Source organism: Nicotiana sylvestris, chromosome 6, assembly GCF_000393655.2.
Source record: "Nicotiana sylvestris chromosome 6, ASM39365v2, whole genome shotgun sequence".
NCBI lineage: Eukaryota > Viridiplantae > Streptophyta > Magnoliopsida > Solanales > Solanaceae > Nicotiana > Nicotiana sylvestris.
In genome coordinates this window covers 104,394,743-104,420,552 of record NC_091062.1, presented here as the reverse complement: position 1 = coordinate 104,420,552, position 25,810 = coordinate 104,394,743, and the positions used below count along the sequence as shown (strand labels likewise).

The 25,810-nt window shown below is 37.6% G+C and overlaps 2 protein-coding genes and 1 long non-coding RNA gene across 3 annotated transcripts; 2 read left to right on the top strand and 1 right to left on the bottom strand.

The window, feature by feature from the left end:
• The first annotated feature begins 1,767 nt into the window (after positions 1-1,767).
• Positions 1,768-3,693, top strand: LOC104242656 (uncharacterized). The gene is made up of 3 exons (XR_715052.2): positions 1,768-1,852; positions 2,613-2,938; positions 3,030-3,693. It is a non-coding gene; the product is annotated as an uncharacterized lncRNA (long non-coding RNA).
• A 168-nt stretch (positions 3,694-3,861) lies between these two features.
• On the top strand, positions 3,862-5,203 carry LOC104242659 (uncharacterized). The gene is made up of 3 exons (XM_070148902.1): positions 3,862-3,879; positions 4,417-4,651; positions 4,815-5,203. The coding sequence occupies exons 1-3, from the start codon at positions 3,862-3,864 to the stop codon at positions 5,201-5,203; spliced, it is 642 nt and encodes a 213-aa protein (XP_070005003.1).
• Positions 5,204-7,273: 2,070 nt separating this feature from the next.
• On the bottom strand, positions 7,274-10,639 carry LOC104242655 (laccase-2-like). Its single transcript, XM_009797722.2, has 6 exons — positions 10,451-10,639; positions 10,193-10,344; positions 9,460-9,704; positions 9,248-9,376; positions 8,174-9,148; positions 7,274-7,651 (listed from the first exon to the last, which is right to left on the bottom strand). The coding sequence occupies exons 1-6, from the start codon at positions 10,568-10,570 to the stop codon at positions 7,521-7,523; spliced, it is 1,752 nt and encodes a 583-aa protein (XP_009796024.1). The 5' UTR covers positions 10,571-10,639; the 3' UTR covers positions 7,274-7,520.
• Positions 10,640-25,810: the final 15,171 nt, after the last annotated feature.

The following is a 25,810-nucleotide window of genomic DNA, read 5'->3' as shown; positions in this document are numbered from 1 at the left end:
TCATTCTGTCTAGTGTTATCAACCATTTCCCCCTTTTCTTTAGTACATTACAGACATTTAATTTTTACCCGTTCCTTTTTCGCTCCATATTCTTTCCGATATATTATACACTACAAGAATTATCATAAATTTCGACGAAAAAAGCCCCAAAAATTCTGTCAGCAAAATGGAGTATTATTATATGGATGAGAAATGGAAATTATCAAAGGATGATCCATGTTGTCATTCGTATTCCTCCTCAAAATCATCATTATTTAGGAGCTATTCACAAAAGAGCCCAAGCTCAAATCCCCCTCTTCCTAGGAGTTTATCACAAAAGAATCCATACAGATCTTCCCTCTCAAGGAGTTCTTCACAAAAGAGTAGTTCTTCTTCAAAGTCTCGACTTACGAAAAGTGCATCCCAAAAATGTGCCAATTTCACCCGAAAATGTAGTAATTTGGCTAAGGAACAGAAGTCAAAATTTTATATTGTAAAGAGGTGCATTGGAATGCTTGTCCGCTGGAACAAGCATGGAGATTCTTGAAACTACGTAATTACTGATACTCACTACTATTGGCAGAGTTAAATTTCCACAAGTAAGATCTCCTTATTAGTTACCCTTTATTTGTGAGATGGATATTGGTCTTGTGACCAACAAAAGTTTCTCTCTGCCATCATATCGAGAAGAATAGATCATAGTAGAGATAAATTCAAGATTTAGGATCTGTGAGTTCAATTCAGGATGTCTTTGGATCTTGTAATACATATACATTTTCTTACCATATATATACATAATTTGCGTCCAATACAATGGATTCAGTTGAATCAACGGAAAAAGTCTTCGATCTTTGCCTTGATAACAATGTAACTTCAATCAGGGAAGGCAATGAAAGTACAAGAGTAACAGATTCCGTGAAAGTGTAATACTTCTATGATATTCCTTCTCCAATTTATGTGATACATTTTTTTTTTAATATGACTCAAAAAGAATGATAACTTTTTATATTTAAAAATAATTCAAATTTAAATTTCTTGTTTTACTTTTAATAAAATAACTTATAACCATGTAAATATTCACAATATATTCTGTATCACATATTTAATTTTTTTTTAAACTATATGTTCTGTCAAACATTATCGAGACGGAGGAAGTGTTATAAATTTTGGTTAAGTTGTATTGATGAATACCGTTAAAACCATGTCACATGGTGTTGTCTGGAAAGCTGTATTTTCTGCTTCTCTTACTGTCTCTGCAATAAAAAAATTCTTTTCTGTAATTGGAACTATCCAATAGAAGAGGACACAAATATGAATGGTCAAAGGAAAGAGGGGTCAGTAAATCTTGAAAACTAATGATATGTGATCATAAAACTTAAACCTTAGTCCCAAAGTAATAACTAATACCCATGGAATTGTCCCTAGACCTTAATCCCAAATATTGAAGAGGAATATTTATAGGGATACTAGCCTAAGGCCTCATTTGTTTGCACTTAATGGAGGTCTGAATCTTAATCGTTCAGATCCAGCCTATTAAGTGCGTTTGTCTTTTAGATCTTAACCCTACTTATTCAGATCCAGCCCATTAAGTCTATTTGTTTTTTCTCTTTTAAAACCTCTTAATAAGTCTGAATGCATCTGACCGAAACAGACCCACAACAAAGTCCTAATGGCGCCCAAACTCTTAAAAACACGGTAAATGTGATTTTCCCAATTATTCCCGCAACAAATTTCGCAACTATTCACTCAACGATAAGGCTATATTTTAGCAAATTCCACGCTTTCTTCTTCATCTTCCGTGCATAAACTTTCACGCCTCTCTCTCTCACTCTCCATTTATCATTGGCTATCCAATTCTTTTTCTCTTGAACAGGTAAGATTCTAACCTTTAGAAAGTATTTTGCTATTATTTTATGAACTTCGCAATAAGCTTGCCTATTATTTTGTAAAAATTATACTTGTATGAGTTTCAAGATCTCAAGTATAATTTTTTGGCTCTAAACTTCTAAATTGTTTCGCGGATGGTTATCCAAGGTTTAAGCCAAGTTTGGCCGTATGCTGCTAGCTTTTGCAGAAATACTTTTTTGTTGGATCTTCTGAAAATTATTTGTAAAACAAATATATACATATAACTTATTCACTAAGTGTTTTGTAAAATAAATTTGTAAAGTATTTTTACGGTGTAATTCAGAAAGCTAACGTCTTGTAGCCTGAAATAGTGTCTAACTTTTAGGCCTAGAGGAATTTTAGAAGCTCCGTTTGAGCTAAAACTTGTTCAGATTAAACTCTTGATGAAGTGTTATTCATGTTGAAAACACAATTGCTCAAACACATTGGGACATTATGAATTTTTTTCTAGGCTTGAGGTAGCCCCATGAGCAACCTCACAGACATGTTGCTTCATATAACTGTATTATCAGAAGCATAACTTTTTCGTTGCCCTTTTATCATTTGTAAATGTGACAGAACCCTTGTTAGTTGAGGTTGATCAAATTTATCATCTTGCATGCCCTGCTCCTCCAGTTCTTTATCATACTACCATGACCATGTATAACATGAACATGTAATAGTTTAAAAGTGCACTCTTGCCTCATCAGTTCATTTTCAATAATCATTATTATTTTATATTTCAGCTATGGAACAATCTAGTGGAAATTCAAGAGCAAGTTGGAAAAATATGGATGTAGTAAAAACCTTTTTAGAAAGTCGTATTCAAGAAATATCCTTAAACGGAAGACTTGGAAGTAGTTTAAAGGCAGATTCATGGAACAAAGTTAAACTAGTTTTGGAGACTACTCATGGCTTTAGTGTCACACAAAAGCATATGAAGAATCATTATGATTATCTAAAAGAAAAGTATCAAGCTTGGTTGCCAATAACCAAAAAGACCGGCAATATTTATGACCCAGCAACCAATACCATTCTAATGTCTAATAGTGAGTGGGATGAGTACATAAAGGTTAGTTCATTATCAAGTAATTCAACTTTTCCTTTTTTTTTTCTATAAAGGAAAAAGTTTGACGTGCATGTTAAAAATCTCTTTATTATAGGCTCATCCAAAAGCAAAGGCATTGAAGACTTCGCCTCTACCATTCCCAGATCTTTGTACAAAACCTTTTGAGGGTTCTACATCAACATGAATTCATGGTTGGAGTCCAAGCTGTACATATCCCCGCCCTGGTGTATCTTCAATATCTACTACTATAGATGTAGATACACTTGATAGCGTCGAAGATCTAGTTGGTAATAAGAATGATGGAGCTCCTACTGATTATCCATCTCAGTCTTCAGTTCCAATTGAAAAGAAACCTTTGGGAAAGAAAAAAAATCCGCATCGTCTCAATTGGACATTGAAGAGAAGATAAGTATTGCATTAGAGTTATTGGTTAAAAAAATAGCGGGCCTGACGTTGAAGAGTGTATGGTAAAACTAGAAGAACTTGGATGGGAAGAACCATTATACAATGCAACTGTTAGTATACTTTGCGAAGGTGACAGCTACAGGAAAGCATGGATAAACATTACCGAGATTGACAAATTAGAGAATTGGATTAAGGCCATGGGGAAAAAAATGGGGCTTATTTGATTTTTCTAATTAGCTAGATTATTAATTAGACGTTAATACTATGGAACCTTCTTTGTTTTTTCCAACTATTATCGATTTTGCTTATTTAATTTTTTAATAAAATATTATGCTCGTGAAACATTTTTAATCTGTGATATACCTATTTGAAATGTCTTATTTGAATTATGTTTGATGTGCATGGTATTGTTTTACTAATTAATTTATTTTGGTCATGTAACTTTTTATATTTTTCAAATACATAATGTGGTATACTTATTATTGTGTATTACACATTCTCTTTGTTACAACAGTTTAGACATGGACATTGAGGATCAAGTATTAGCGTTGATGAGCTTGTATTGGTGTAAAAATCATTTTAAACTCAAGAATATTCAAAGAAATAAAGATTTAACATCATCTTTTTCTGGTGAAAGTACACACAAGAATTATTGTCCGGCTCTAGTCGACAGTGTTTAGAATTGATGTGCATGTCTCGTGATGCATATGTTCGGCTATGTCAGCATTTTAGACATAAAGGATGGCTCATAGATAGCAAACATATTTCCGTCGAAGAAAAGATAGCAATATATCTGACCATTATATGTCATAATGAGTGTTTTGTGGTTATGAAGAGAAGATTTCAACATTCTTCACAAACGGTTCACAAATATTTTCATGATGTTCTTGAAGCAATGATGTTATTTGCAAAAGAGATGATATCATCTACAAAATCTGATTCAAACACACAAATGTCTGGTGCTCATAAAAACTTACGAATTTTTTTTAAGGTAGTATGTGCCATAAAATTATTCTATAACTTCGTAAGAAAAAAATTCATAACTATTAACATAAAATTATTATTTTTATTTGCAGGGAGCAATAGGCGCACTCGATGGGACATTAGTACATACAGTTATTCCAGCTAATCAACAAATTATTTATAGAGGAAGAGGAAAGGGTAAATGTTATCAGAATGTTTTAGCTATATGTGATTTTAACATGGTCTTCACTTATGTTTATGCTGAATGGAAAGGGGTAGCACATGATGCACGTGTTCTAATAGAGATAACATCTAATCCAGATAATGGCTTTCCATTTCCTCCTTATAGTAAGTGATACAACTTATTAAACTATTCTGAAATAATAAGTTAGGTGTTTATTATATGCAATTAACCTTTTCTTTTGATGACAGATAAGTACTATTTATGTGATGCGACATATCCTAATACTCGAGGATTTCTAGCACCATCATAATATTCGATATTGGTTAGGAGATTATCATCGTAGACGAGCCATAAATAAGGAGGAAAAGTTTAACCATGCTCATGCACAACTCAGAAATGTTATTGAACGTGCTTATGGAGTTTTAAAAGCAAGATTCTCAATATTGGACAAGATGGCTCCATATTCTACTGATGTCCAAAGAGATGTTGTTATTGCATATTTTGCAGTTCATAATTTTATCAGAAAAGAGCGACTAAATGATGACTTGTTTAATCAATATGATTCACCTCAAGTAATATTTGAGGAAGAAGGAGAACACGAACAAGTATTGGATGAAACAAATGGACCTAGCTGGACAACTGAAAATTCGCAATTTATCAACAATATGCATGAAGAACTTGCACTTCAGCTAATGCAAGGAAGAGGAAATGCTTGATAGTTTTATATTTTTGTTATTAGAAATATGTTTTTAATGCTTAAACATTAGAATTTGAAATAATGTTAATTAACTATTTTATTTGAATTTTATATATGCTATGTTTAAATATAGATAAATTGCACATATTCAGATACTAAAAACAAACAGTCTTAATCATTCAGTGTTCAGATCCAGAGACAACATATTAATTATTCAGTTGTGTATTCAAATTCAGATGTCTGAATCTTAATACACATTTTCATATTCAGATGTGTATTCAGATTCAGACGTCTTAATCTTAATAAAAACAAATGAGACCTAAGCCTACCGTCCAAAATAAGAGGTCACCTATCAGCACCGAAAGGTATGGTTTAATAGTCAATGAAGTGAATAAATATTATGGGCAATTAGAGTTTCTAGTTGAGGCAAACAAATGCTAGCTAGATGATTTTTTTTTTCATCACATAATCCTTGGTGGAGATATTATATTAATAGCTATAATGGTGAAATATAACAGATACTTCCTCCGTTCACTTTTACTTGACACGTTTTGACTTTTTACATCAATTAAAAAATAATAAATGAAGTGCATAATTTTTACTATGATGCTCATATTAATTGATGCATATTTGATTGGATTTGAGAAAATATTTTGAAATGAGTAATAAATACTGTGGGTATAACAGAGAAAAAAAATTATCTCCTCTTGATATGCGTAAAGTAACAAGTAAAAAAAAAACTTATTTTTAGTATACATGCCAAGTAAAAATAAACGGAGGGAAAATTTAATAGCATAATTACGGAAAGCACAAGATAACCAAGACAGTACCGCTTTATCAGAAAATAAGAAGAAAGGACTTGGTGTATTACTTGTTAGTAGTGGAAGCAGGATACAGAGAAATGTTTGACAGGTTCATCTAAAAGCTAAAAATGGGGTACCACTATGTACTTCCTTCAAGTTTAGATAATAAGACTAGTCTTGTCAAATCAGCTAATGTTCAAGAGCCAACCTGGAGCCCTGTAGTCATACATGTTGTACACAGAGGTCGTTCCTGCACTGATCCTATTTGTTAAACTTCCAATTATGAGCTAGACAAATGAAACTAAATATCCAAACACTCTTCACATAAAAAACTGAGTTGTACGTAGAGTTTTCATGATGATTTACTGGAATTATGCTTCTATCATAGCAAAGAATAATTGGTACTTACTATCTTGAGCAATTGTTCGAGTCATCATTGACAGTAGAGTCGATCCTGTTCGGGCCACCGCCAAATTTGGACTTTGGAGTGGCTGATCAACGACTGCTATTGTATTTGTGTTCCAAACACTTGCCCGTTATTTGACATATCAATGAGGCATGATTGCTAAAAATTTAGGTGCATAGCAAATTTAGGTGTTTGTCTAAAATGATTAATTTAAAGTAGTATTTATTTTTTGTTACATGATATGGATCTTCGTTAAAGAACCAGAAGAAGAGAAAGTCAAAACAGAGGAACTTGTCAATAAGTTGACAAATGTTGGAGTGCATGCAGCAGGCTTTAAGGAAATGTTAACAAAAAAATTTAGGGAATATGTTAGGATCGGGCGAAATTTAGCCAAACAATTTTATAATGACAATAACAAATACAATACAAGTTGATAATAATATTAATTAAAGAAGATAAAGAAGGCACAAAATTTAACGCGGTTCAGTCAAGCAGAGAGAAGCAATTTCACTATAACAACCGGTACACAAAAGAGAGTACAAAATTAGAATTGAAACTCTAATTATCCCAAAATATATCCTCGCTACAATCACTAGCAAAGAAGAGGTTCACTCAAAGTGTTTCTCAACACTAACTCTACGGAATATAACAAGACTCTCTATTACTCGAATACTAAAAATGAGTTTCTAATTAAAATATGGGATAATTCAAATGAAGTAAGATGACTCATATTTATAGGGCAAAGTTTTTGCTCTCCGAGTAAAGAAAAAACGAATAAAAGAAAATACTTTTATTCTTTGGCTCCAAGTTTGCATTGACTCCAAAATTAGCCATGGACAAATTTAGGCCATGTCTTATAGAATATAATGCTAACAAAAACTTTAAAAAGAAATATGTTTTATTGATTCACCGGGTAAAAGTGTTTCCGAGAAAAAAACATAAACAAAATCTCCTTCACTCCTCATCGTTTCACATTTCGTACGTAGACGATTCTTATATGAAAAACCTCAAACAATAAAACTCAGCACACAAGTGCACATGCAGAAAAAACAAATTAAAACAGACGTATAAATTATTGAGAGAAGAACAACGTAACGCTGGAGGAGGAATTAATTGAAGCAGAGCGTCTAACACTTGGGAAGATCAGCCGGCGGCGGTGGCAACTTTTGGTTTGGAAGCTCTCCATCTAACACCAGCCAAGCCATCCTCAAACCCCAACTCAGATGCACCTCAAAGTGACAGTGCATAAACCATACTCCTGTTCATACACATGAAAAAAAAAAGTACATAATCAAATGGATTTAACCTTTTATGAAATTTTATAACTACTACCGGCATATATTTTAATAGATAACCTGTCATATTTTTCATGTTACTAATCTTAAATTTATTCGAGAGTATCTTTTAGATGATCAATTCTTTACTATTACAAAAGTTAAACTCGATCACATATTAAAAAGGATATAGCCTGGCATTCAAGGCATCCCCGTACTCATGTACATATGATCCAATAAAGGACCGCATCCCAAGCAGTGTTATGAAGATAGTCTAACCTAACGTAAGCATTAGTTAATAATATGAATTTTCTTTTAGACAAGTGTAATTTTAACTTGTGATAGCACGCTAGTTACCATTTTTAGAATTTTTCTTATAATTGTCTTATCAAATAACATGATTATGTGAATAGTTTTTATACCATTAATCCATATAATTAAACTCGATCGGAATTTTTCATTTCAAAGTTGAGTTTATTAACTAGGAAAGTAGGAATGATGCTCACCTGGATTGTCAGCAAGAAAATGAATGGCTACCCATCCACCAGATGGAACGCCAATGGTGTTTCTTTCAACCGGATCAACAAGATTATAATTAGCAGGGTCTTTTTTAGGATCAAAATTACCAAAACCTTGACCAACCACATAGAAATTATAGCCATGAAGATGAAGAGGATGACTTTCAGCTCCTAAAATGCTAGTGTCCTGCATTACCAATTCCACTGAAGTATTGAACGGAAGCACCACAACTTTTGTGCCATTAGAAACATGAGTATTATTTGGAGGAGTTCCAGTGTAATTGAAGGGCACAAGAGGGACACTTGGAAAATTACTAGTGTATACGCCATTGGATTTTTTGAAGAAGTAGGATTGAAGTAGTGCTGTGGTTGGCAGAATCATAGAAACGTTATTAACAGAAGCAGAAAATTTTGAGGAATTATTTGGACCTTGACAAGTTTGGTTTTTTGGGCACGGGTTACTTCCAAGGCCTACTGTAAAGAAAAATTGTTTGTCAACTTTCTGTGGCACGTTAGCAGGGAATTGAGTATTAGCCAAAGATCGAAACTTATTACTAAAATTGGCTACAAATGAAGTGGAATTAATTGGTGGAAGAGTTGGGATTGGAAGATTTTTAATTGAAGTGTTAGATGATGAACTAATACTTGCAGATAAATTATCATACATAAGAATTCCAGCAATTGTGGAATTATCAAATGTGCCTTGGCCAGTGAAATATGGTCTGGCTGCCATCAAAAAAGTCGTTTGTTGGGGATTAGGATGTGTTTTAAGAAGGACATTTGTAGTTTGTCCAGGTGCAATGAGAATGATATCTGTTTCAAAAGGTTTGACATAAACTGCATCGGCTTCCACGACTGTCATTGAATGATTTGCTATACTGAAGAAAAGGTCGTCATTGAGTGCAGCATTGATTATACGAAGCATATATGTCTTCCCAGGCTTTACCTTTAGCTTAAATGTATCTGCAAAATGCAACATAAAGACATGTCTTCAGTTAGCTTACTGTCAGTATATAAAAGTTAAAACGTATCAACTTCTGGCCGATAAAAGCTAGTACGTACCCTTTGCAGAACAATTGTATAATGGTCCAGGAAGACCATTAATAGTGTATGAATCAGAGACATTAGGTCCAGCTCCAGTTACAAGTGATTGATTAATCACGGCCTCGGTATTAGCATTCCACCACTCACCTGCAAAAAATATTTTTGCACTGTCGAGCATACAACTTAAACTCAATTATATATAATAAAGAGTGACATATATTTGATGTTACCAAAAATGATGGGAACTTCTTTGTGGGGTTTGGCAAATGGATAAGAAGTATTATGCTTGGGATAAATGATAAGAGGTCCATAGAGTGTAGCTCTCATCCATGAAATATGAGCATGCCACCATAGAGTTCCTCTTTGGCCAGTAATAGTGAAGTTGTAGACATAACTTTGGCCAGTTTGTATCGGGCATTGGGTGATATATGCTGGTCCGTCTGCCCAGCCACTTTGGATTTGTCGAATTCCATGCCTGTTTGGACACAATTATTATACGTTGCTGTAACACTGGCCACAATTGCATAGGGCGAGTTCTGAAAATTTAGCTCTATCTGTTACTTTTGGTTTGAATTATGCTATATGCGTATAAAGGGCAAGTCAGCCCGGTGCACTAAACTTCCGCTATGCGCGGGGTCCGGGAAAGGGCCGGACCACAAGGGTCTATTATACGCAGTCTTACCTGCATTTCTGCAAGAGACTGTTTCCACGGCTCGAACCTGTGACCTTCGAGTCACATGACAGCAACTTTACCAGTTACGCCAAGGCTCCCTCCACTGTGCTATACGTGTATATGTAAAAAAATGTGTACAGATAATTTCATAAAATATCACATTCATTTGAACAAACTGATTCTCTGGATCCTAGATTCGTCCGTGGATACTGGATATTAGTAGCTAATTTAATTATTATCCAATTGAAAGTAGTGTACCAATAAAAATGTTGGAAGCTAAGAATTCATACCAATGGAAGCTAACATTGTTGGAGACGTGATTAATAACTTTAACCACGACACGATCACCTTCCCTAGCAACAACACGAGGCCCTGGGAATTTCCCATTCACAGTCACAATTGTCTTTGTTTGGCATAGCCTAGTCACATTTTTCAATCTTATCTGCAAACATCAAACACAAAGAATTGATCGAAAAACAGTTTACATGAATTGATTATTTAATTAATTTTAAGAGTTACAACGTTATAATTAAGCTAAAGAAACCTACATCAAACTTGTAATGCCTTGTAACACCAGCAGTGACAAACTCTGGAAATAGAAAAATGCTACACGTGAAGCAGAAAATAGTAAGTAAAATTGATCGTGGTGAAAAAATAGAAGCGCTCATGTTTCCTCTCTTTTGCTTTGTAACTTTCTATATTTGGAAAGTAATTAAGAGAGATGTACTGTGAAACTATATGATTTCTTTGCACGGAATGATATTTGAGGAGCCTATGAGATATGCTTATATAGACATGTTTAGACGATATTGTTTGGTTAATAATTAGGTACTAATAGTTGTCTAAATTCCCAGTAGTGTGAAGCAAAACCTGCAGCCAAAGGAAAAAAAAAAACAATCACTAGGAAAGAGATATACCACCAATTGATAAGAGTGTCGCTAAAGTCTATTTTATTCAGTAAATCCTTATCTACTCATAACTAAATGTTCTGACCAAGAATACCCATGATATCTTACATATTTCGAAGTTCATTATATACAGTGACAATATGAAAAATATTTATAATATCAGTGTAATTCACATGTAGTATCTTTTAAGTGACACTACTAGTGTAAAACTAAAAGTTAATTAAACTCCTTAAGTTGTCCATCTTGAAGGGTTTTCTAGCGATTTTGCATAATTTAGTTATAATTTATAAAATCAGTGTGGATCGAAATTCAACTGTTAATAGCTTGCTGACCAAGATAATAGCTCTTTACTCTTCTCTTCCCAGGTCATATTCATCTTCATGCTAATTCATCATTTTCATGTAGGACTGTACCTAGTTAAAATATTGTCAAAAAACAAAATCTAAAGTGTGACGTTTGGCCCACACCTTTCTTCCACGCAAGAGAAGAATGATAAGACATTAGGTCGTACCGTTAAATTTGCGATGTGATCAACACACTACTTATAACCATTTCTTTGTAATAAAGCAATTTTGAATAAAAATTTAGGAGAACCCCAAGATTAATACTAGTGCTTTACGAGGTAGTATGTTTTTTGTTTTTTTTGGTGTAATTAGTAAATTTATTAGGACGAATGACTAAATACAGTAGCTATTTATTCATTTAGTACTATTTTTTAGTTACACCAACTACGTACCTTGTTGGGTACACACCGCTAGAGTCTGCACTTAGTGATGGCCTACTGTAATCAACATAGTACTTACTCTTTCTTTGTAATAAAGCAACTTGGATTGAAATTTAGTTAAAGCCCTAGTGTTTTGCGAGGTTGTAAGTGTGAGTTCTTTTTCCTTTTTGGTGTCATTAGTTATTCATTCCGGTAAAGGGTTAATTAAATACAGTAGCGATATTGTTTTCGTAGTTACACCTACTACGCACCTTGTGGAATACCCATTGCTACTAATCGCAATTGGTGATTTCCATCATTAGAGAATGATCAAGTTAATCTAGTTTATTCTACGTACTAAACTAAGATAGTAGCTAGATCACTTTATTCCTTTCCAAAGTAAGGATATGACAAAAAAATCCTTTAATATCTGTAGAATTCTTGACATATTCAATGAAATAAGCGAATGAAGTCTTTACCAAGTGGCTATTGTCAATTTGAGGTCGATCTACGAGACCTCAATTTTTATGTTGGTACTTTTCTTATTAGTGTGTTAGAAGGATTCCAATTTGCATCATTTAATGTTGTGTAAATTTTACAAACTAGTCAAGTTATCCGCACGGTCATGAAAAAAGATAGTAAATTTGTTATTTAATCTTGTATAAATTTAATCGAAGATAGAAGAAATACAATTTTCATACATTGCCAATATAAATATTTTCTTTTTTAGCTCCAAAATTCACGTCGTCACTGTATTGGTCAAAATTTGGACTAGACTTAATGACCGCAAATGGACGTGGTCGAGGATTAAGTCGACCACGTCATAATGGCGAGGAGTTGCCTTAAGAAAGATTAGTGCCGAGGTCAAGTAAAGGGTATATGAAAATAATGGTAGGATAAGTTTATAAGAGAAAGAAGGAATATTCTATTGAATATTCCTTTAGTTGTACTTTTTAGGGTTTCTTAGAAAATCTCCTATAAATAGGAAGAGATAAAGAACAAAAAAAAGATTTTCACTTTTGTGATAAGAGCACATTATAAAGGGTTGACTACAAAGAATATACAAAAAGCTTGTCTTGTCCACTGAATACATTGTTCGATATACACTTTTTTGTTTACAAGATCCAAATATTCCTCGTCCATCTTCACTTTTTATTGTTCCACGTTGTTGTCAGGGAGGAGAATCGTCCAAGTCATCTAACATTTGTGTGATAAATTCCTTCTTATTACATTTATTGCCATTATCTGCATTTATCGCATGCTTTTATTACCATATTCATTGACAATCATTGAGCATTTGTAGTTGACATACAACACTTTCGGATTCAACCCTATATCATCAATACATATAGACGTTAGATCTAGTGATTATTATATTTAACTAGGATTCGTCCTCTATTTTCTCATTAATTCGTTTTAAGAAAAGGTTTAGCATTTTTCTGGTAAAACAATTTGGCGCCGTCTGTGGGGACTTTCTAGTCAAAATTTTAGTTTTCTATAGATAAAAAAAATAATATACGACAACTGCCATCTTTTTCTCATTTTGCACGAACTAACAATGGTAGAAAAAGGAGATGAAAAACTAACAGCAGTAGTGGACGCTACTGCCAACCTCTTGAAACGTGACGCCGAGCGCTAAACCCAGGTGGAGTGACTCACCTCCCCCTCATGGAAGTGTAACCGCTTCACGCGATAGGGGAGCCTCCACGCCCGCAACTGAGGAAGTGCCACCAACAGTGGAAAAACTACTGGAGATGTGGTTGACAAGTACTCTAAACAACATACTCGACAAGCCCGTTCAAGGGGCGAGTAGAAGCGCCGCACGAGCGGATAACACAACAATTGCCAATGAGCAACCTGCTCCCGCTCCTCTCCTAACAAGTAACACTCACACCGCTATTGATGCAGGTAACGCTGCACTTGCGGCCATTCTAAAGAAAATGGAAGAGATGGAGAACGAGAATAAAGCGCTCCGCGACCAAATGAGGGAGCATCAATAAAGGGTTGATAAGATATCGGGCACCCCGAAACTGCTACCAAAACGGGACATCGAACAACCGTATATCGATGAAGCAGCCCCACATGCCATACCCAAAACCTTCAAAATGCCACTATATTTGAAGATATACGACAACACAACAGACCTTGAAGATCACATCATTCATTACGTCACAACAGTAAAAGGCAACGATCTTTCAAAAGAGCAGGTACCATCAGTGTTGCTGAAGAAGTTCGGTGAAACCCTAACAGGGGGAGCCTTAACATGGTACTCACAATTACCAGCACATGCAATAACAACGTTCGAGGAAATGTCCGACAAGTTTGTCACCGCCCACGTCGGGGCTAAGAAGGCGGAGGCCAGGGTGAACGACAAGTTCACCGTCAGACAATTGCCTAGCGAGGGACTCAGGGAATTCCTCGCCCGGTTCAATAGAGTAAGAATGAGCATGCCAAACGTATTAGAAGGGATGTTGGTAGCAGCTTTCCAATATGGGTTGAACAGGAATGGGTCGAGGGCAACCAGAAAGTTGTTAAGCACACTTATGAAATACCCTCCCACCACTTGGGAAAGAATTCACAACGCCTATTGCGCCGAGGTGAGAGCTGACGAAGATGACCTCAATGGTCTAACCCAACGGCTAACGTCAGTCCAAACGGTGCCGAGGAAAGACTGCTGTAATGATGGCCGAAGAGACCATTCAGGTCCACGCCTCAACCGAGATAGGCATCAACCATATATCAGAACGACCATCCAACCATCTCCCTGCCATACAAAAGGGCCGTCCAGGCCACATAAGGGGACTCAGCGAAACAAAATAGGTATTCCACCACTCTTATCTGCTCACAATGTTTATGTTTCCCCTTCAGAAATAGTGTATACGCTAGAGAAACTCGGCTCGAAGGTAAAGTGGCCACAAAAGATGAAGTCCGTCCCAAGTACCAGAAAGTCGAACGTCATCTGTGAGTTTTATCAGGAACAGGGCCACAAGATCGAGGACTGCATAACCCTACAACAAGAAGTGGTGAACATGCTTCACCAAAGACACCTAAGGGAGTTAATGCGCGACTGAGGAAGAGCCAACTTCGGCTGCAGACAAGAACAACACCAATGCCCCCCAAAGCCACCCCCCCATCCACACCATCCAAATGATCATCGGCGGGGGCGATGAAGCAGCAATCAACCCCGTGAGGTTTACCACAACACACCAACTGAAGCGGTCGATTACCCACGAACGGTATGATGACCTCGAAGACAGTATCATCTTCGATAAGTCAGATACCCACGATTTGCGTTTTCCTCACTTCGATGTTCTTGTCATTACTTTACGTATTTAGGATACCGATGTAAAAAGAATAATGGTAGACGACAGAAGCGGCGCATGTATTATTCACCCTCGAGTTCTCACACAAATGAGACTCGAGGACAAGATAGTACCATGCTCCAAAATGCTAATAGGTTTTAACAATGCAATTGAGCAAACCTCAGGAGAGATAACGCTGCCCGTTTTGGTTGGAGGCGTCACCCTAGAAACAATGTTTCATGTCATGAACCAGGACACAACTTACAACGCCATCATAGGTCGACCATGGATACATGCCATGAGGGCCATCCCGTCCAGCCTATAACAAGTAATCAGGTTCTCTACTACGTGGGGGATATTCAGCATCCGAAGCGAACAACACACAGCCCAAGAATGCTAACACATCGCCCAAGACTGTGTCATGACCCAAACTGGAAGGCCATGAGTAGCACCCCGCCATACTTGCCGAGCACCACCATACATTTTATCTAACCTTCTTTATTATCTTTTAGGGCCGACGAGATCAATATAAATGGTAGACATGGATCATGGACAACCAACAATAAAAGATGATGGCATGAACATACATAATATGGGATTACCAGACAATCAAGAAGCTATATATAAGGTATGAGCTACCACGCTACCATGAAAGACTATACAACAAAAATTAGCCGACAAAGCATACCAAACTATACATGAGTCGACACCTGTCTATGAGCCTCTAACGGAACATAAGTACTGCAACATTGCCAGAACAGGGCCTCGACATACCTATAATATCTATAACAAAAATGCATACCTAGACCACAACAAGTCCGAAGAAGGGATCTCGCCAATCACCGCTGAACTGGACAACCGACTATGGTGGGGGAGCTGTGCCTTCGTGTCTATCAGGACCTGCAGCACGACATGTAGCATCCACAAATAAAAGGATGTCAATAAAAATAAAGTACTGAGTATGTAAGACAGGGAACCATAAGTATGAACAGTAATGTAAGCAGGGATAGATAATATACAACCTGTAACATCTGGGTACTTCTGAGGGCTACTGACATGAAATGCATGATGCATATGTATATATACATAAACTTTTAAAACATACGCCTCTGCGGGTATAATCATCATCATATCGTACTCGGTCGTATTAGGCTCGATAAAAACGTACCCGGCTATCATAAGGCCTAGTAGAATCGTACCCGACCACCTGGAGCTCGGTAAAACCCAAGTGATCAGTGGTTGCACAAGAGGTGCCGTACCCTGCCGACTATAGCGCGGCTCAGTAGATTAAAATAGATATATATATAATGCATGCTCGACTCATGGAATCACGTTCTAAACCTTTCGGAGTGATGTAAGGTCGGTATCCTCTGTACACGTTTTAGGACTAACTCTTCATCATCAGTCTTGTAAGAATCAGGTAGTACCAACAACAGTGATAATATAAGAATAAGAGAAGCAACATCAACATCAATCGTTCCATAAAAAGGGAAACAATGTAAGTATTGCTAGCTTCTAAGAGTGGAGTATCTTTGAAAGCTCGTTCATTACATTATAAACAATTGGAGTCGTGCAAAGAAGGAAAGGGATAGCCTCACATACCTTGTATATGCTGCCCAACCTCAAGCTATGCAAATGTCATGACTCCTTAGTCTACAATAGGAGAAATGACACTATCATTAACGTTTAAGCGTCGTAACGATTATGTACCGACCACAACCTATTTTATGATGAAACGGACAACACCTCCCCTATTTATATGACTTTCCACAAGTGAAAACAATCACCAAACATCCCAAACAACATGAATGTTAATCATATTTAGCCTCTCAAAATAGGCCACCAACCGATAACATTACTACCAAGCCTTTCGATATATATTTCACAAGTTCTAGCGTCAATGACTTAGCCGCAACTTGGATAATCTTAAATACATGTAGAGTAAGAGGGTACTTACCTTTAAACAGAAAGAACAACTCCAATTTTACCTTAATTGTCCACGAAATATCCCTCCAATGCTGCCACAACAACAAGGAAGCGAAACTAGCAATTAATTAGGGTTTTTCGGTACTAGAATCACTTTAGAAGGATTGAAATCACCTAGGGTTGATATTAAGAACTTCAGGGAGTATTTACAGAACATAAACCCCTTAAAACAACCTCCCACACAAGCTGGAACAACACAAAAATGAGCAACAACAAGAAGAACAAGAAACTTACTAGCACCACGGGAATCCCGACACTTGATTTGTGTTGTTTTCCCTTTGTTTGGGTCTTGAATCTTGAGAGAACCTTGAGAGGGTGTTCATAGGATTCTAAGGTCTGAATATACTAAAAACAATGACTTAAAACGGGTTTGAGGCATCATACCCATTTTATCCAAATGTCTTAAACCACCTAAGTGGGCCCCATAGAGAGGTGCTTGGCGCAGTCTCGCAAAAACTAGAATATCTCACTACTCCAAGATCGTATTGATGAACGGTTTAATGCATTGGAAACTAGATTCATAGATATTCAATTCGGTGGGTAGAACACCCCTTAATTCCAAGTAAATTGGGAGCAAAACTTAGTAACATTGACCTAATGTTTAAGTAAAATTATGAACCTAAGTTGCGACAACTTTTGTCGACTTTTGTTTCATAACTCGTTTGACTTCTAGACTTATGATACGGATATTATATGATTAAAATACCTTAAAACACGACCTCTTGAGTGTGTTAATCACCTCTAGGTTTACCCGAAAATACAGCTGACAACATCCTTGATTCGTTTAAATTCTAATACTTGTTAACCACCCTTATACACCTTTGTATCATTTAAGACCAATATGATTAACTTCTTATCATCTTAAAGATAATCTCTTCATGGATTTATGTCGATTACCTTATGGCATGAACTAACGTACGTGAGTATGGGTTGTAACACCCTCCATCCCTTAGGAACATTCATCCTCGAATGCAAGGGTTTATGAGGAGTCCAAATCATCGTGGATTCCAACAGAAATTTCCAGTCAATTTTACCCTATAAAATGGTCACTAGAAAAACTTGCAAGAACTTAAGCCCAACATATGGCCTCACAAGGCTACACAAAACATTGTGGATATGTACATTATCTGCATATCACCATTTTGTATTAAGGAAGAGTATTCTCAAGTTATTTCTTACCTTATAAAGCCATTTCATCTTCTAATGTATCATGCGTTCCACCAGTATCCTTGTTATCTTCATTCTGGAATAGGTAAAGGTATTTAGACTTCATCTCCTCTTCTGTTTCCCATGTCATTTCTTCTATATTCTTGTTCCTCCACAATATTTTAACGGAAGCTACATCTTTTGTTCTCAGCTTGCAGACTTGTCGATCTAATATAGCCACTAGCACTTCTTCATATGATAAATCCTCTATAACTTATACATATTTGATAGGGACGACCCGAGAAGGGTCTCCAATACATTTCCTCAACATAGATACATGGAATACTGGGTGGACAAATTCCAATTTGGATGGCAATTCTAACTCATAAGCAACTTGTCCAATTCATTGAAGAATTTTATACGGCCCAATATACCGCGGACTCAGCTTACCTTTTTTCCTAAAAAACGTAACACCCTTCATCGGTGAGATCCTCAATAAAACCTAATCACCAACCTCAAACTCCAGATCACGATGTCAGACATTGGAATAAGACTTTTGCCTGATTTGTGTCGTCTTCAATCGCTCCTGTATCACTTTCACCTTCTCAATGGCTTGGTGAATCAAATCTGGCCCATATAATTTTGTTTCACTGACTTCGAACCATACAATTGGTGATCTACATCTCCTCTAGTACAGTGCCTCGACTGGGGCCATTTTAATACTGGAATGGAAGCTATTATTGTAGGTGAATTCTATGAGTGGAAGATGGTCATCCCAATTCCCCTTGAAATCTAGAACACATGCTCGTAGCATATCTTCAAGTGTCTGAATGGTACATTCAGCCTGTCCATCAACCTACAGATGAAATGCAGTGCAGAGATTCACTTGTGTGCCAAAATCATTCTGAAAAGACCTCCAAAAGTTAGCCGTAAATTGAGCTCCTTGGTTTGATATAATAGATACTGGCACACTATGAAGCCTAACAATCTCCTTAATATACAACTTTGCATAATCTTCAGCCGTGTAAGTTGTCTTAACTGGTAGAAAATGGGCACATTTTGTAAGTCGATCAATTATCACCTAGATGGAGTCAAATTTATGATAAGAGTGAGGTAATCCAGTAATGAAATCCATATTAATCACCTCCCATTTCCAGGTTGGAATCTCTATATTCTGAAGCAATCTACCAGGTTTCTGATGTTCTATCTTTACTTGTTGACAATTGGGACACTAGGCTACAAATTCTGCAATAGACTTCTTCATGTTATCCCACCAATACTGCTCCTTGATATCATGATACATCTTTGTCGAGCCGGGATGGATGGAATATCGGGATTGATGAATCTCATTCATAATCTTCTCTCGCAACCCTGCCACATTAGGCACACATAATCGGCCCTGGTATCTCAGTGCCCCATCTCTTCCGATCTCAAAAGCTGAAATTTTATACTGCTGAATGCTCTCTCTCAATCTTACTAAGATAGGATATTCAAATTGCCGTGCTTTTACCTCGGCTACCAAAGATGATTCTGATGTATTCTGTATAGTAACACCTCCGTCATTCGAGTCTAACAATCTGATTCTCATATTGGCTAGATGATGAAGCTCTTTAGTCAACCCCCATCTACCTGCCTCAATATGTACTAAGTTTCCCATTGACTTACGGCTGAGAGCGTCTGCCACAACATTGACTTTACCGGGATGATACAATATCTAGACGTCGTAATCTTTTAATAATTCATGCCACCTACGCTGCCTCAAATTCAACTCCTTCTACTTGAAGATGTATTGTAAACTCTTGTGATCTATGTAGATGTCAACATGGACGCCGTATTAGTAGTGCCGCCATATCTTCAAAGCATATATTACTGCAGCCAATTCAAAATAATGGCTTGGATAATTCTTTTTATGCTTCTTCAATTGTCTTGATGCATAAGCAATCACCTTCCCACGCTGCATTAATACGCACCCAAACCTATACCTGAGGCATCACAATATACCACATAACCTTCTGTTCCTTCAGGGAGAGTGAGCACTGCTGCGGATGTCAATCGATTCTTCAGCTCCTGAAAACTACATTCACAAGCGTCAAACCACTGGAACTTGGTAGCTTTCTGTGTTTCAATGGTGCTGATATAGAGGAAAACCCTTCTACAAACCGCCTATAATATCCTGCTAGCCCCAGGAAGCTGCAGACTTCTGATGGTGTTGTAGGTCTCCGCCAATTCTTTACTGCATCGATCTTCTTAGTGTCGATACTAATACCCTCGTCAGCTATCACATGGCCAAGGAATGCTACTGAGTTCAGCCAGAATTCACATTTGGAGAGCTTAGCATATAACTTACGATCCTGAAGCGTCTATAATACTATCCACAAGTGGCCCGCATGTACCGCCTCCGAACGAGAATACACCAGAATGTCATCACTGAATAGAATCACAAACACATCAAGATAGGGCCTGAATACAGTATTCATGAGATCCATAAAAGCTGCTGGGGCATTTGTTAGCATGAACGACATCACCAAGAACTCAAAGTGCCCATATCTTGTCCGGAAAGCTTTCTTTGGAACAGTTTTTTCCTTAACTCTCACCTGATGATACCCTGAACATAAGTCAATCTTGGAAAAATACTTAGCACCCTAGAGTTGGTCAAAAAGGTCGTCAATCCTTGGAAGGGGATACTTGTTCTTTATAGTAAACTTATTCAACTGTCGATAATCGATACACATCCTTAACGACCCGTCTTTCTTCCGCACGAACAAAACTGGCGCACCCCAAGGTGAAGTGTTAGGCCTAATGAAGCCCTTATCCAGCAAGTCCTTCAACAGCGCCTTCAACTCTCGCAACTCTTCCGGGGCCATTCTGTATGGAGGGATAGAGATCGGTTGAGTGTCAGGCAACACATCAATGTTAAACTCAATCTCCCTTTCAGGAGGAAGCATGGGAGTTCATCTGGAAAACAACTTGAAATTCATTAACCATGGGAATTGATTGTAAAGTAGGCGGCTTTGCCTCCGCATCCCTAACGCGAACAAGATGATAAATGTGACCTTTTGAGATCATTTTCATTTCCTTAAGATAGAAAATAAACCTAACTTTCGGTGTAGCAATGTTCCCCTTCCATTCAATGACGGGTTCACCAGGAAACTAAAACCTAACCATCTTCGTACGACAATCAACATTTGCATAGCATGAGGCCAACCAGTCCATTCCCATTATCACATCGAAATCAACCATTTCTAACTCAAATAAATTTTCCGAGGTTTGGCGACTGCAAGTCATCACAGTGAAACCCCTATATGCCCTTCTAGCAATCACAAAATCTCCTATCGGAGTAGATACCGCAAGGGGTTTACTTATCAATTCAGGTTCAACGCCAAACTTATTAGCCACAAAGGGTGTAACATACGATAATGTAGATCCCAGATCAATCAGCGCATATACATCATAAGAAAACACAGACAATATACCTGTAATAACATCTGGAGATAACTCGATATCCTATCGACCTACTAGAGCATATGTTCGATTTTGAGCACCACTCAAACATGGCACTGCACCTCTACCTCTACCACGACATGTCAACTGCTGAACACCTTGTGCTGGAGGTCGAACTGATGAGGAAGAACCTGACACATATCCAATCGGCTGAGCCATACCACCACCTCCTATGTTAGGACAATCCCGCATCATATGGCCAGGCTGTCCACAAGAATAGCATGCATCAGAACCTCGACGACACAGTCCGAAGTGGGCCTTGCTGCACTGATCACAATGTGGTGTTGGGGGTCTCGTCTGACTGGTATCCCTGTGATGTTGCGAGCCTGATGCCCGCAAACTCTAACCTAGACTAGAATAGGTAAATCGATCATATCGAGGCCTATGAAACTGTGGAGGAGCACTAGCTATAGGTGGTGCCGAACAACTCGAAGATTGGGGCCTGAAGCTGCCTCTGAAGTCATCAGAATACCCTGCAAATCTTGCCCTCTTATGCTGGCCCCTATCCTTCTCCCTATCTACCCTCTGCTGGCACTTACAATCCTCTACGATCTAGGCATATGCCTGTATACGGGAAATATCTATGCCCTCCATCAAAGAGGCTGTCATGCACTCATTTATCAGATGTGGTACCAACCCGTTAACGAACAGATGCACCCTATCACTCATCTCGGCCTCCATATGGGGAGCATACCTTGCTAAAGAATCAAACTACATACTATACTCTCGCACACTCATATTACCTTGTCGAAGGTTCAAGAACTTATCAGCTCTAGCTCGTCGTATCTCAACTAGCAAGTAGTGACGAAGAAAGGCTTTAGAAAATTCCTTCCACCCAGTTGGAGGAGCGTTTGGACCCCTGGATCTCTCCCAACTATCATACCAGAAAACCGCTAAATCCCGTAACCGATAAGAAGCCAACTCTACTACCTTTGTATCACTAGCATGCATAACCCCAAGTGTACGATGAACCTGATCAATAAAAGTCTGCGGTTCCTCCTTAGGGTCTGATCTGATAAACGCTAGAGGGTCTAGATTAATAAAATCACGAGCTCTTATACTAGCCGGTTTATCAACTACATCGGTAATCTGACTCTAAGCCTGAACAACTATAAAGCTAGTTAACAACCTCACTACACTCCGCATATCCTAGTCTGTAGTGCCAAACGGCGGAACTAGGGGTGCTAGATGCCTCCTAATATCCTCTGGAGGAGACAGAGTAGATGAGGTATGAGACGGCATCTCACTCTGAGCGTCATTTTGGCCTGCTCTAGCTTGAGGCACCTAACTGGTACCCTTTCCCGCAGCTGTATCAAGCCGTCTACTACTCGCTTTCTTCCTAGTCGAAGGCATCACTAAAAGAAAGGTGAATATTAGAGACGAACACTTACGACTCAACTCTACACACGATCTAGATTCAGGAAGAAGGTAACAACCCTAAATGTCATGTAGCCTCCTGATTATAAATGTGGCGCGCTACACATCCATAATCAAGACTTTACTAGACACGGCTCATAGACAATCCCTAGGACAGATTTGCTTTGATACCAATTTTGTCACGACCCAAACTGGAGGGCCATGACTAGCACCCGGCCATACTTGCCGAGCACCGCCATACATTTTATCTAACCTTCTTTATTATCTTTTAGGGCCGAAGAGATCAATATAAATGGTAGACATGGATCATGTACAACCAACAATAAAAGAGGATGGCATGAACATACATAACATAGGATTACCAGACAATCAAGAAACTATATATAAGGTACGAGCTACCACGCTACCATGAAAAACTATACAACAAAAATCAGCCAACAAGACATACCAAACTATACATGAGTTGACACCTATCTATGAGCCTCTAAAGGAACATAAGTACTGCAACATTGTCAGAATAGGGCCCCGATATACCCATAATGTCTATAACAAAAATGCATACCAAAACCACGGCAAGTCCGAAGAAGGGATCTCGCCAATCACCGCTGAACTGGACAACCTACTGTGGTAGGAGAGCTGCGCCTGCCTGTCTATCAGGACCTGCAGCACGACATGCAGTGTCCACAAATAAAAGGATGTCAGTATGAATAAAGTACTGAGTATGTAAGGCAGGGAACTATAAGTACGAACAGTAATATAAGCAGGGATAGAGAATATATAACCTGTAACATCTAGGTACCTCTGAGGGCTACTGACATGAAATACATGACACATATGTATATATACATAAACTTTTAAAACATATGCCTCTGTGGGCATCATCATCATCATATCATACCTGACCGTAATAGGCTCGGTAAAAACGTACCCGACCATCATAAGGATCGGTAGAATCGTACCCGGCCACGTGGAGCTCGGTAAAACTCAACTGATCAGTGGTTGCACAATAGGTGCCGTACCCGGGCGACTATAGCGCGGCTTGGTAGAGTAAAATAGATACATATTTGTAATGCATGCTCGACTCATGGAATCACGTTCTAAACCTTTCGGAGTGACGTAAGGTTGGTATCCTCCATACATGTTTTAGGACTAACTCTTCATCACGAGTCTTGTAAGAATCATGAAGTACAAATAACATTGATAACATAAGAATAAGAGAAGAAACATCAACATCAATCATTCCATAAGAAGGGAAATAATGTAAGTATTGCTAGCTTTTAAAAGTGGATTATCTTTGGAAGCTCGTTCATTACATTATGTACAATTGGAGTCGTGCAAAAGAAGGAAAGGGATAGCCTCACATACCTTGTATATGCTTCCCAACCTCAAGCTATGCAAATGTCACGACTCCTTAGTCTACAATAGGAGAAATGACACTATCGTTAACGTTTAAGCGTCGTAACTATTATGTATCGACCACAACCTATTTTACGATGAAACAGACAGCACCTACCCTATTTATATGACTTCCCACAAGTGAAAACAATCACCAAACAGCCAAAACAACATCAATGTTAATCATATTGAGCCTCCCAAAATAGTCCGCCAACCGATAACATCACTACCAAGCTTTTCGATATATATTTCACATGTTCTAGCTTCAATGACTTAGCCACAACTTGGATAATCTTAAATACATATATAGTAAGAGGGTCCTTACCTTTAGACAGAAAGAATAACTCCAATTTGACCTTAATTGTCCACGAAATATCCCTCCAATGCTGCCACAACAACAAGGAAGCAAAACTAGCAATCAATTAGGGTTTTTCAGTACTAGAATCACTTTAGAAGGATTGAAATCACTTAGGGTTGATATTAAGAATTTGAGGGAGTATTTTCAGAACATAAACCCCTTAAAACAACCCCTCTACATGAGCTGAAACAACACAAAAATGAGAAACAACAAGAAGAACAAGAAACTTACTAGCGCCACGGGATTTCCGACACTTGATTTGTGTTGTTTGTCCTTTGTTTGGGTCTTGAATCTTGAGAGAACTTTGAGAGGGTGTTCCTAGGGTTATAAGGCCTGAATATACTGAAAAAAATGACTTAAAACGGGTTGGAGGAATATATATATATATCCAAATATCTTAAACCACCTAAGTGGGCCCCATAGAGAGGTGCTTGGCGCAGTCTTGCAAAAATGTGAATATCTCTCTACTCCAAGATCGTATCGATGAAGGATTTAATGAGTTGGAAGCTAGCCTCATAGATCTTCAATTTGGTAGGTAGAACACCCCGTAATTCCTAATAAATTGGGAGAAAAGCTTAGTAATATTTGACCTAATGTTTAAGTAAAATTATGAGCCTAAGTTGCGACAACTTTTGTCGACTTTTGTTTCATAACTCGTTTGAATTCAAGACTTATGATAAGGATATTATATGATCAAATACCTTAAAACACGACCTCTTGAGTGTATTAAGAACCTCTAGGTTTACCCCAAAATATGGCTGACAAAATCCTTGATTCATTTAATTTCTTATACTTGTTAACCACCCTTATACACCGTATCATTTAAGACGAATAGGATTAACTTCTTATCATCTTAAAGATAATCTCTTCATGAATTTATGTCGATTACCTTATGGAATGAACTAACGTATGTGAGTATGGGTTCTAACAGACTGTTCATACACCTAACAGTCAAAAGGAATAGGCTCGGAAGCATAGCGATTACCAAAGTCAGGGTCGAAACTTGACGAACAAAAAGACGTCATCAAGGACCCCGACATCGTGGAAGCCGTAGGGTCAACAGTATAAGACCTTGACCCCATCCAACTAGACAACAACGACAACAACAAAATGGCTTACATAGGCCATAAACTCTTAGATCCAGGTAAATTACATAAGTTTTTAATTGACAATGCCGATCTGTTTGCCTTCTCCCACGCAGATATGCCAGGAATCTTGAAAGACATTGCCAC

Coding starts and splice junctions, on each gene's coding strand:
- LOC104242655 (XM_009797722.2), bottom strand. CDS start 10,570: ATGAGCGCTTCTATTTTTTCACCACGATCAATTTTACTTACTATTTTC. Junction 9,705..10,192: donor AACAATGTTAGCTTCCATTG/GTATGAATTCTT, acceptor GTGTCCAAACAG/GCATGGAATTCGACAAATCC. Junction 9,149..9,247: donor ATACAATTGTTCTGCAAAGG/GTACGTACTAGC, acceptor TGCATTTTGCAG/ATACATTTAAGCTAAAGGTA.
- LOC104242659 (XM_070148902.1), top strand. Junction 4,652..4,814: donor CTTTCCATTTCCTCCTTATA/GTAAGTGATACA, acceptor GATATTGGTTAG/GAGATTATCATCGTAGACGA.